Source organism: Chamaea fasciata, unplaced genomic scaffold (genome assembly GCF_029207755.1).
Source record: "Chamaea fasciata isolate MVZ Bird 193981 ecotype frontalis unplaced genomic scaffold, bChaFas1.0.hap1 SCAF_7, whole genome shotgun sequence".
Taxonomy (NCBI): Eukaryota; Metazoa; Chordata; class Aves; order Passeriformes; family Sylviidae; genus Chamaea; species Chamaea fasciata.
The window spans coordinates 55,144,919-55,157,548 of NW_027094092.1; the positions used below are offsets into that span (position 1 = coordinate 55,144,919).

Sequence of the window (12,630 nt, forward strand, 5' to 3'; positions counted from 1 at the left end):
CCCTTAGAGGGGGCAAAATATTTTATTTTTCCCAATTTCTGCATTATACAGAAAAAAGTCTTGTGACATGTATGTACACAAGCTGCTGTGTGACCAGTAACTTTGATGGAATCAAGTAGAAACTTTGTAACTACAGCCTGGAATAAAAGGCATTATTTATTCTATGGACTGTAGTACTTCATAAAGGCCTCAGCAGCAATCAGGACACACTGTACTAGACAGAGCAGTGTAGACCCCACCTTAAAACACCTTCCAATGTAAATACATCAGAGAGACAGAATTTATTTGCTTCTCACAATAACTCAGCCCTTGACTCACCATGGACCAGGCCCAGCTCAACACAGCTGTGTCTGAACTTTCACAAACAGTCTGACTCCACAGACAGAGGCTGCTCCTTCTTCAGTGGCTTTCCAAGGACCTTTCCTCCCTATCAGGAGGGGAACCAGCAAGCAGCAATTCTAAAAGCTTTTTTTTAAAAAAACCCCTTTTTTATTTATACACCAATTGAGATTTGCAGTGATTTAAAATCAGCCACTGGATACCATCAGACACCTCTGCTGCATTTATTTCAGCTGTTAAGTTCAAGTTTGCATATTTGCAGTCCTCTTTTAAACACACTTAGCACCTCAGTACTCCTGGAGGCACATATAATGTGAGCATGTTGATTAAGTCAGTAAATAACATAACCCAGTGCATAATTAAATTGTCAGACTTGATTCTCTTTCATTCATGCTCTTAACAGTTTCACACGACAAACAGTCCACCTCCAAACTACACTGACAGAACAAGTACTCTGTGTTCTAATGAGACCACTTCATTAAATCAAATTGTGTTCCTCAGTACATCTGTGCAGGTTGCACAGGCTTCCATGTAAACTACATAAATCATTATAAAATCACAATAAAACACTTCCAATCATTAGATTCCAAGAAGCGTTATCTGAGGCTAAGTCCCATTCCTCCCATTTGGGTGGTAAGGAGATTGAGACCACAGAAAGCCTCATAGAAATCACTTGTATTAGTCACCTCAGAGTCAAATCAAAAGAATCTGGCCTCTCTGGTCTCACTCTAGAGGACAAAGTTTGATCTAATTTATCAAGTATTGCCCATAAAGCAAACAAAGAAGCATGTGTTCCAGCAGAAGCCCCCATCCTTCACTCCTCCATCACCATCACTGCTGCCCAGCATTGTGACGGGAACAAACAGGAGCACATAATCTTACAGCTGCTCCATTGTCAAAGTGACACGTTAGCAGAAGGATTTATAAACCTGTTTGCTTATGAAATAAAGGTTTGAATGTTCAGAAATGCAAACGCCTCCTCTGCACAGGAGCCACACACCACAGAGAAAGCTGCTCCCTGAAAGCTGTGCTGAACTCAGGAACATTGTTAAGGTATCCGGGACTATTAAGGTTTGCTGCTTTCTTCAAAAAAATACCAAACCCGACAATGAATACACAATTGCCAGTATGTACAGACAAGGTGAGAGGCTCCTGAGTCAGCTGCCCTGAGGGCTTGGGTTCTTCAAAAAAGTGCTGTGAAAAAGGAGAACTGGACACATTCACTTAACCTTTGCACAAAAATCAACGTTTACCTCTCCAAGTAAAATCCTGGCCCCAGCGATGCCATTAAGTGTTTTGCTAATAATCGAAATTGTATGAATACTTTAATTCAGATTTTACTTCAAAATTTATTTAAAGAAAGATTTGTCTTGTAGGAAGTTGAGTTGATTGAGGAAGGCAGATTTGCAGCTTTCTGCATGCGGAGTACCAGCAGAAAAGCTTTCCTTAAAATCACGGTGCTTTACTTTTTGGGTAGTTTAGGTGCTATGTTGTTGTGGAACCACATGAAGCTGAAGATGACACCCATTGTCTTTGGGAAAGTCTCATCATAAGCAAACTTCATGGATTCTCCTAAAGGTATTTCAACAACTTCAATCAGCTCTCCTTCTTCAGGCTGGCCACCTCCTCCACTGGTTCTCATCTGGTCGTTCACTTCTGCATAAAACAATGTCTGCCTAGAACCTGTCACACCAACTCCAGACCTGGAAAAAAGCAGAGGGGAACTCTGTTTTAGACAGAAAGAAGGCAACAAGGAGCAAGGAATGGAAAACTGGGTCCTTAACTTGTGAGACAGAAATTGATTGAGACAGAATTACTGAGACAGAAATTGATGGCAACTTTCATGCAGAAATACCAACAGCTGTGAATACAGTTCCATATAAAATAGACCCACCTTCAAATACATTCTTTGGAAAAATGTGAATTTGGGAGAAATTAAAAAAAAAAAAGATTTTGTATTGGTGAACTGTTGTTCTACACATGCTGAAGTCAACAGAAGTTCTTTCAGCTGACCTCAGGGAGAGCAGAACTGCAGGATGACTCACAGAGATGCACAAACAACAGGAAGAAGCTCCCCAGTGTATCTGTGTGCTGTCGTGCTACATTTGTTTGCTTGTTTTTACACAAATATTTAGCTATTTTACTCTTAAGAGGATTATGTCCATTCACAGCTGGAGTCCTCCACTCATGGACTGGATAGGTAAAGAAGGGAAAGGCAGTCTGAGACTCGCTTTCTATCCTTCCTGAACTTTAGCCTTGACCCAAATGGACCACTGTAAGCACGCACATGTCCAAAGTAATTCAGTCTGCCTGCTAAATTTGCTTCAGTGGATTTAGTTGAGGATATTTTAGATTATGTAGTCTTTCTTCAGCTAGACTGCTTGCTGTGTATTATACTTCTTATTTGTTAATCCTCTATTTCCTTGGGACTATTTAATTTAGGTATTATTAAATAAGGGATAAGGACATAATCCACTCATTTAGTCCTTCCAAGAAAATATTCACATTGTAATCGCAAGTTCTTCATTTCACATGATTACAAGCGACTTTTCACATTAAATCTGGATCCAAAGTTCACTGAAACTATGAATGAGGCATTAAGGCAAGATGAAAAATTAGCTTCCATATTATTACACATACAGAGGATTCTCAGATTTGCAGCAGTGTTATGATCTTAGAGTGTATATCCAGATTTACCCAACCATTAGGCAACTAAATCTTTCAGTTAATCCAGCACACATCACACCCCAGAGCAGGAATTAATCATTTGTCTCTCAGTTTTCTAAGAACACTGGCAATTATTTTGTTTGGGGAATTAATAGTGACTACTGACGTTGGTTTCTAATAGTGACTATTGAAATTGATTTCTTACATTGAGATATACTTTTTAAAAATACTGAATAGGGAGCAGACCAGTGAACTCTTCTGTGACTTTGGACCCCCTCCAGGATCATTCCTGTACATCTATGAAAAGAAACTTAACCATCTTTGGCATTTTCAGGAACTCTGAAGGTTGATATTGGACCTCTTTCATTCTCTTTATTCCAGCGTTAGGACTGGGGTTTTTGATCCATGTTTTAACCAACTGTAAAATTTGCAAGACAAAGAATGCAGTTTGCTGGTTGCCACAGGTTCCATGAAAAACACAGGACTGTGTTTAATGTTTTTAATGTCCTGATATTTATGATGAGTGTCAAGTCTGACACCTTCCTCTGGAGTGCCCCACCTGGAGAATGAAAATGATCCTAACCTGAGTATTTCCATGTCCACTTGGTATTATATAAAGGTTATACACAAAACCAGCATATTTATATAAGAAGTCCTTCTATAAGAATATTCTGGCTTGATTATTTGCAGCATAATCTCCCTCTATAGCACCTGTGACCATTTCCTTATGAAATAGCTACAGCTGTGGAAATCAGTTCACTTTCCACACATCTTTTCTCTGAAGTAAAGGAAAACCAATTTCCAAGGTGCTACACTGTAAGACTCAGGTTCTCGCCACCACAACTCAAACAGCAGGGGGTGATTACCATATGGTGTAATTTCTTTGTACTTATTCATATTATACTCTCTTGTTATGAACTAAATATATCAAGAGTAGCTACTACACTTAATATACTTTAAAAGATCAAAGTCTTGGACATCAAGGTCTTTCCTTTGTTATGATGCCCAAAGTTATGGTATTTCTTCACATCTATTGGCATATAATTACCCACAGAAAAGAATAAAAATTTGTAACAATGTATATTCAAAGGATGACATACCCACGTGATCATTCTCTCTTACCTGACTACCTTAGCCATCTCTGGTGCAACTTTGCCACAAGATATTAGTTAAAAAGTAATAAAAAACTTCCAAATGAGATATAAATAAAATTAAAGAATGGTGGTATGAATAATCAATAATCCTTACATTCTATTCTACTCTTTCCTCCCCAAACCAGCAAATCTAACATTGCTAAACCTACCTAGAATCCCTTCACTATTTAGATGGTGACTTTGCAGACTGTTGCAGGATGTTATTTATAAACATATTCACTGCTTTAATTGGTTGTCTAATCCCCCTCAAGAGAGCTGACAGTTCGTCCCAATTTGATGATACTAAATTGGGAGGAGCTGTTGACTCCTCCAAGGGCAGAGAAACTCTGCAGAGAGACCTCAGTGAATTAAAAGATGGGCAATCACCAACCATATGGAGTTTAACAAGGGCAAGTGCTGGATTCTGTCTTCAACATCCTCACGAGGTGCAGCAGAGGGACAGACCCGAGGAAACAGCATGAAGCTGAGTCAGGAGAGGTTTAGATGGATAATAGGAAAAAGGTTCTTCACCTAGAGGGTGGGTGGGCACTGGAACAGCTCCCCAGGGCAGTGGTCATAGGCCCAAGCCTGACAGAACTCAAGAAACATTTGGACAACGCTCTCAGGCACAGGGTGTGACCCTTGGAGTGTCCTGTGCACGGTCAGGAGTTGTACTGGATGACCCTTGCGGGTCTCTTCCAACGCAGTATATTCCATGAGTCTCTGATTCTAAAAGACCATTTCAATGGTTTCAGAAAGAAGTTGAAAGATGTAGAAATACACTTAATTCTTAAAAGAGGCAAATATCTTACCTTTTTTTCACTTGATATTTAATTCTCTAAATGCTCTGGCTTACCCTGCCAGTTGATCATTTTTGCATAGATCCACGTGGACTGCCCTTTACTAAATTAAATATTCTCCAGTATTGCTTACTGCTGCCTTTCACGACATTTCCAGATTGCTAATGTTTCCTGCTTGTCCTTAGAAAATTGCACAAAAATCAATGCTATTCACATTTTGTCTGTCTTAATACCTTTGGCTTTTATAGAAATCAGAAGATAGGTTTGTTGCTTTGAAGATTTTCTGGTGGAAGTAATAAAGTATTTTTGCATTTAACCTTGCAAAACATTGTACATTTCAGTGATTTTGGGCACTGGGGCAGAGGAGAAGAGAGCAGAGAGGGAGAAGGTGGGTCTGACTGGTGAATAGTCTACAGGAAATAATATGTTTGCAGTCTGCTTTCAGGTTTATCTGTCACTAGGAATTTCCTCTGCTTTTGCCTAATCACTCACACTTTCTGAGTATGCTGTTAAAGGAATTTTGATGTGTGTTTAATCATATTTATACTGCTCTTTCTGCTACTGTCTTCTTCTCTCCCACATCTGTGACATACGCTTTTCCTTACCCCAGTATTTCCCACTACAAATAAAACACTTTTGCCATGGTCTGAAATGAGTCACCTATTAACAGATTACAGCTCTATTCATTAGCTTTGCATCTGTGGAAATCACAGGGGTCAACACACCCGAACTGCAAGTGATGAGTTTCAGCCTGGGAAAGCCACCTTCCTGATAAAGGTGCCTTCCTGGGACAAGAGAGGCTTGGCTGGGGGGAGGGTGAGCAGGTCTGAACTCAGCACCAGCCCATGGTGAGACTTCAGGCTTTGGTGTCAGCCCAGGGTTTAGCACCGTGCTGCCCAAACCCGGCATGTCACGGCTCACACTGACCCAGACCTACTAAGCCTGGCTTGACCTAGCTGACTGCTCCAGCTGTGTTCTGATGTGTCTGCATGGTGCTTGACTTATTTGCCACTGTGGGACAAAGGCAAATGTTCCACACAAAACACAGCTCGGTTTTCCTCCTCTCTTTATCACGAGGATCAGTTTCCTTGAGGAGTTTATGGTCATTCCAATTAACAGCTACATGACTGACAAATACTTCTTGTCAAGTCATTAGGGCCTAAGCTCACAAGACCTGTAATTTCAACAGAGAGATTTTAAACCCCAAAACTCTATTAGCACTAAACTTTCTGCACTGCTTCAGACAGTTAGAAACCTCCATTACCTTTGACAACAGCAAGTCTAGGAATGTAAGCATGTCAAAGTAAGGATACCAAAGTCGTATGGTTTTCATCACAATAGTAACTTATATATAAGTTTAACACATCAAAACAAGATTGTATGCTGCCTTCCCATATTTCATCTTGAATAAAACACTCAAACAGTGAGATTAAATCATGCTGTGGCTTTTAAAGCCCTGGGCAACACACTTTTAGGCAACGCCATACCAGAGAAGGAGCTTCTGCAGAATGACAGAGAAGCGCTTCTCACCTCCCGCCCAAGGGTGGGACTGGCTGGCAGCACAAGGCTGTAATTACAGCATTTCCATCTACTTCCTCCTCAGACCAGGGGAAACACAGGAGGCAGATTGTCTCTCCAATCTGGTTTTGAAACACGGCAATAGCAGCTACCAAAAGCCTTTGTTTAACTCTTCCCTTTTATCAAATGCATGAGGAGACACACAGCGCATGAAATGGAGCTCACGAATTGGGACTTTTCACTTGTCCTAAGTTCAAGAGCATAAAGATACAGTACATACATTTTTTATCAGAAGTGGGAAACACTATTTTATGGCTTAAAAAAAGGTTTAGTAGCGTCTGAAGCCACAAGTGAGATCGGGTTTGCCAACAGTCAGTGGGCTTTTTCTTCACACTGTGCGTGCACACACGTGTGCATGTCCACACACAAACACACTGGTAATCCGGGCCCAAATTCAAAGCTTTTGTTTCAGATTAGCTTTGCCTTTTTCCCATGTCTGGGTGCTTGCCTATGCCAACCAATTATCTCATTCATAAGTATCATGTTTGTAAATATTGTATTTTTAATTTGAAGAAACAAGCATGTATGAGAATATAAACAGTATTTTATACTCTACTCCTCTGCTGCAACACGGGGGACAAATAAATTCACTTATCCTTCTGAAGACTTATTACTTTAGTTCAGATTTCTGATGGACAGCAATTAAGAGCTAAATTTCTTGTAATGTGTTAATATTAAAAACATACAAAATCTATAAACAATCAACATTCTTATCAACACAGAAATATATCTTCTTTGTTGTTTTAATCTTACATAATTAATGTGCAAATTCCTGAAAGCAATATATCCTTTTGGAGGACATAAACCATCTGGATGCAGAATTTGGATATAGAGTGAATGCATAATTCATGTTTACAAATAAATGTGACACAAATCTCTGTTATTTATGCTTAAATCAAGATCCAGTTAGGCATGCAACATGTAAACTGATGATCAGTGACATGCAGCATCTATTGTCACTTCTTAGGACCTTTGTACAGTTCTGACATTATAAGCAGCAGGTGCAGGGAAAAAAGCACAGAAGTAATTAACATAAAATTATATTACACTATGCCATCACCCAACAGGTGTACTAGCAGGTGATCTTTCTAATTATAATGCACTCCAACATTTTCAGGGCTATTATTCCTTCCACATAAAAACCTTTGTATTCCTTCCACATACAAACCATTTTTACCTCATTGCACAGAGGCTAAAAGCCATGGCATACTAATTGGAACATCCGATATTAATTCTCTGAATGCTCTTCTTGTACACTTTGGGAAAAAATTAAATGTAGGAAGATTAACGTAAGTATGTATTTTAATATAGTCAGTCCTTTAATGCATCTGATTTCTTTGCAGTGGGGCTGAGAACCTACAGCTCCTATTGTATCCAGGTCAGAGCCAAGAGTTTTTTACAGCCTCTGGGACAAAACAAAGATGTAATGAAGGGAAAAGGAAGTTGAACCAGAAGCTCTGGTTCAACTCTACCCTGATGCTCTGAGGTGTTATTGAAGCTCAATTAATTTTATAAATATTCTTCATGATAACCAAAATTTTCCAGAACTAAAAGAAAATACTTTGCAATAGCAACAATAACATCAGTGATAACGACAACAACGACAACAACTTATTTCCCTGCTGCTGTCTTATAAGGAAACAAGTCTCAAGGCAGATCAGATAGCTGGAAGTACTTCAACCTAAGAAACTACCTCACAGCTGAATTTCAGCACATGAGAGTCAGTCAAAAAACTGCTGGGATACCATGACAGATAGAAAAATTCTTGTATCTGGTATATGTGTAAGTCCAAGATAAGACGTTCACTTAAAAAAACCTGCATTTGTGAAAAAAACCCCCACCAAATTTTAAGGAAAGCTCACAGATTTAAGAGCTTTTAAAAATATTGAATTTAACTGCAACCTTCAACCTTCATGAACCCTCAGTTTATAATTATACTACTATAGGATTAGCTTCATTTTGTTATTTTATTATTGAACCAGGTCATTCCTTTACACCCCTCACATCAACCACCTATGCTATGACTGATGCCATACATACAACTGACAAGAACTCATGACACCAGCAGCCACCAAAACTTACTGAAAGTCTCCAAAAGTGAATTAGCTGCTGCCATCATTTAAACCAATCTTTTTGCAATACCAAAATGAAGTTACTGAATGCAAAGCACAAAAGCAGAAATTTGTGCAGTGATGACACTAAACTCACCACACAGGCTGCAAACAATACAGATTCTTCTCAGAATGATCCCTCCTCTGTCTACACAGCAACACAAACCATCTGCATTTCAATTCACCTCCTGTCTGGCATTTTTCTATAATAAGAACAGATATTTTTGATTTTTGAAGTGTGATTCCTCTGTCCTCCTCCAGTCAAGTTCCTCTAAATATGTTTGTGTTTCTTGTTACCTGCCCCCAACCAAGCCTCCTTCACTCACCCACACCATACTGTCCTCCTGTTGCTGGAACAATTTGTTCCAAAGACTCTTACTCAAATGGTGTAAATTCCCCAACTCCTGGCTTCTTTCCTGATTCCTCATTGAGTCCACAGCTCCTCTGTGGATCATCCAAGGTAATTAAATCTGAGATCTGTTTAATTCAGTGTCTGAGTTGTATGTGATGAGTATTAAGTCACTGGAGCTTTGACAGAGCTTAATAAGGGGGTCCAGTGGGTTACCTGCAAGTGTATGAATTACCTGTAGCAGTACTGGGGCACTTTCCAGGTTAGCTGAGAACGGCTAAAAAAAAAAAAAATTCTCCAAAACCACTGCTACAGGCCCTGATATAAATGAGGAAAATCCCTGCTATCTTCAGATTACCTCTAACCTATACAATTCCCACTGTTTGACAACAGAGCAAAGTTGAATACAGTCTAAATACTTTCTTCATTTCCTTGCAGAGAATTCTTCACCACAATGAACGCATTTTCCCCAGGTCCATTTAGTTCTCAGCCTATGATTTTTCTCTGCATTGTTCCTTCATCTCTTCTTCCTCTTTTTCCACTCAAGGTTTTCATATTCAATTTTCCCCCACAGTCTAAGTTCTCCATATGGATTGTCCATGCTCCATCTTTCTTAATCCATTAGGCACAGAACTGTATTGACCTCCCTAGCCAAAACCATTTCTCCCTTTACATTTGACGTGTCTTTGGCTTTTCATGCCCTTCTGTCAGGCCTAGCTCAACTCCTGCTTTTATTCCAGGCAGGCAATTTCTTCTCATGACCATGATTCCAGAAAGGGGTGTCACTAGGAATACAACTCCCTGCTTTCAGATCAAAGGCTGTGATGACGCAGAATACGGACAGGAGGTGAATGACAATGCAGAATCATGGAATATTTGGAGTTGGAAGGGACCCACAAGGATCATCAGGTTCAACTCCTAGTTTTGAGATGGGGGAGGCACTGTGGAAGATAAATTATATCAATAATGTAATGCCTCTGCAAATAAGGTAAACAACAAACTCCTGTGTACAGAGAATGATCAGTGAGACTAGGGGAGATAATGCTTCCATTCTATCCAGGAAAGACCCCACTAAAGTATTGTGCTTCAGTTTGGGCACCAAATTTTTAAGAAATACGCAGACCAGATGGAAAGAAGGCAGAGGACAGCAGAAGGAATGATCAGATATCTAGAAAACATGATCTGAAGAGAAAGACTAAATCAACTAAAATAGTTTTGCACAGGCAAAAATAAAATAAAGGGAACATGTTTTAACAAATAGGTGGAAGGTGCAGAAGTACTTCATGTCCACTGGGGACAGAGTAGTAAGTGTCAGTCTTGAAATAAAGAAAGGGGAATTTAGGCAAGACATAAGGGCAAAGTTGCTTGTGGTACAGACAGAAAAGACACTTCAGACAGAATGCCAAAACCCTCCAAGAGGGGCCACGGAATGATCAGATTTGAGAGAAAGCACAGATGCACATTTGTCACAACTGGTGCCAGTCCAGCTGAGGTTGATCTTTGGAAGAGGAGCCATCCAGAGAGAGCCCCCCAAAACTCTGACTGAGGCACTGGAACAATAAATAATGCAGAGCAACTATTACACAGATTGCTGGGATGGGAGATAAGAGTAGAAGTGCAGGATGCATTGCAATTGTAATGGCATGCATATGCATTAATGCAATGCTTTATGCCTGTGCTTTGTATTGACAGTCACAGCATGAAACAGCAGCAAAAACCACTTGGAAAAACCTGCTACACTTGGAAAAAGCCCAGGAATTCTTGTATGTAGTATAGCCATTGCAGATAAAATGTCCTTAGGAGACCATAAATGAAATTATTATTTCCTGTCTTTGCATCAAATCCTCAAGGATCAGAAAGATATGCCAATCCTTACAAAAACTGTAAAATATCATCTTTGAGGCTTCAACCTTTCATATTAATTTAAAAGTGTAAAAATTATACAGGCCCTTCTGACTTCAGCATGGATCTCCATGGGCAGAAAGCTGTGTCCACATGGACAATGGAGGATTACGAGCTCTTTGCAAGGGTCTCGACAAAGAAAACCCCAATTGTATACACTCTTCACAAGTCAGTGCAATTAAAAAAAAAAATAAAAGCAACTGAACAAACAACCACCTGTAACATACAAAGACATTTATCAACACCAAAACACAGAGAGTTTTAGGCAGATATAAATCATTAATATTGAGTCAAACTTCCACACTAAATCTACAACCTTCTACAGGAATTGTATTCTACTTTTCCTCATTTGCATTTGTATGCACATACATACGTACATATACATATGTATATATCTGCATGCAGCAGCCTGTCAGTGTCACCCAACCTATGAAATTCTATAGACAGCTTTTGCTCATAAATCTGGAAGACACTTTTTCTTTCAGCAGAACAAACCCTTAATCTGGTTTCAATGAGTTGTAAAAGACAGCTCCTGTGATTCACCCCCTCCCCTCAACAGAAGCACTGCTTGTTAATCCAGCAGGAAATAACATTTGCCAGGATTGACAGCTGTGGATTTGTATTCAATTCCCAAATTAAAAACCAATGACAGTGCCTAGTTCAATGGAGATGTCAAGTAACATAAAGAAAGTAAAAAACCTGCTGCTTTCTCTGTAAAATACAAACATACATACATTTTGGATAACAATACTAAAAGCTCGGAATGAGATATAATAGGATTAAAGCTGTGTGCAAAGTTTCTCTTGAGGCTTTTTTTTTTCAACAACAATTCACATTTTGTATTTTTCCACTTACATATTAATTTTTCCCTTTACTCCTAATAAATATTTTAAAACATGATAAAAACTATTTCAATTACTATTTGAAATCCTGCAAAAATACAAAGTAATAATTTTCACAGTCAAATCAGCAACATCTTCATATATAACCATAATTATTGTCCAATTCAAAGAAGCATTAATTACAGACCAAATATTATGAAGAGATCTACTGCCACAGGTTCTCATGCTTCTGCAAAATCATGTTAAAGGTTAATCAGAGAGCATCTTGGGCAGTTTGTATGGTTAATCTGAATAGTAAGAATCAGATATGGAAAACACCCAGTATAGTAAAGATGGGCTGTTTTCTAATGCTGTCACAAACTGCTCTGAAGAGCCCAATGCAATTTTTCCCTGTTCTAATAGTCTTTGGAGTAAGTCACAATAGTATGACTGTTCCTGGGAATTCAATCCCATAATTATCATATTGATTATATACTTCTAATTCCTTACATTTCTGTAAATACTCCTCTCACTTGCTAAAAATTACACCTTTCTTGTACCTTCAGATTCCCCCGTTCCTCCAACACATTGCTTAAAGAAGGCAAGAGGGAACATTCAGGCCACTTCAGCAATCTGTGGAACAAAGAAATGCAAAGTGTTGTAACTTGCTGCTATTTACCTGTAAGAAGTGATCCTCTTGAGGTCTGCAATGGAAACACGATAGCCACACTCTTCCAAGACTTCCTCACAGGCAATTTCTTCTAAAGAAAGGCCTGGCTTGTCCACAATGCCAGCACAGAGCTCATAGGTCACTCCAACCACAGCAGGTAAGGGATTCTCCAGGGAACGGAGGCTCTCCTTGTCCTGATTCAGAAAGCCTTGAGGATGATGCCTTTCTACTTCACACATGTAAACAGCTTAAAAAAACCC

The 12,630-nt window shown here is 39.2% G+C and overlaps 1 protein-coding gene across 1 annotated transcript in view; it reads right to left on the minus strand.

Moving 5' to 3' along the window:
* Nucleotides 1-539: 539 nt before the first annotated feature.
* Nucleotides 540-12,630, minus strand: part of NUDT14 (nudix hydrolase 14) — a 60,004-nt gene continuing 47,913 nt past the window's right edge. Inside the window, 2 exon segments of the mRNA XM_066188969.1 lie at nt 540-2,042; nt 12,380-12,617. Of these exon segments, the coding sequence (XP_066045066.1) occupies nt 1,802-2,042; nt 12,380-12,617 (479 nt within the window). The 3' untranslated portion in view covers nt 540-1,801.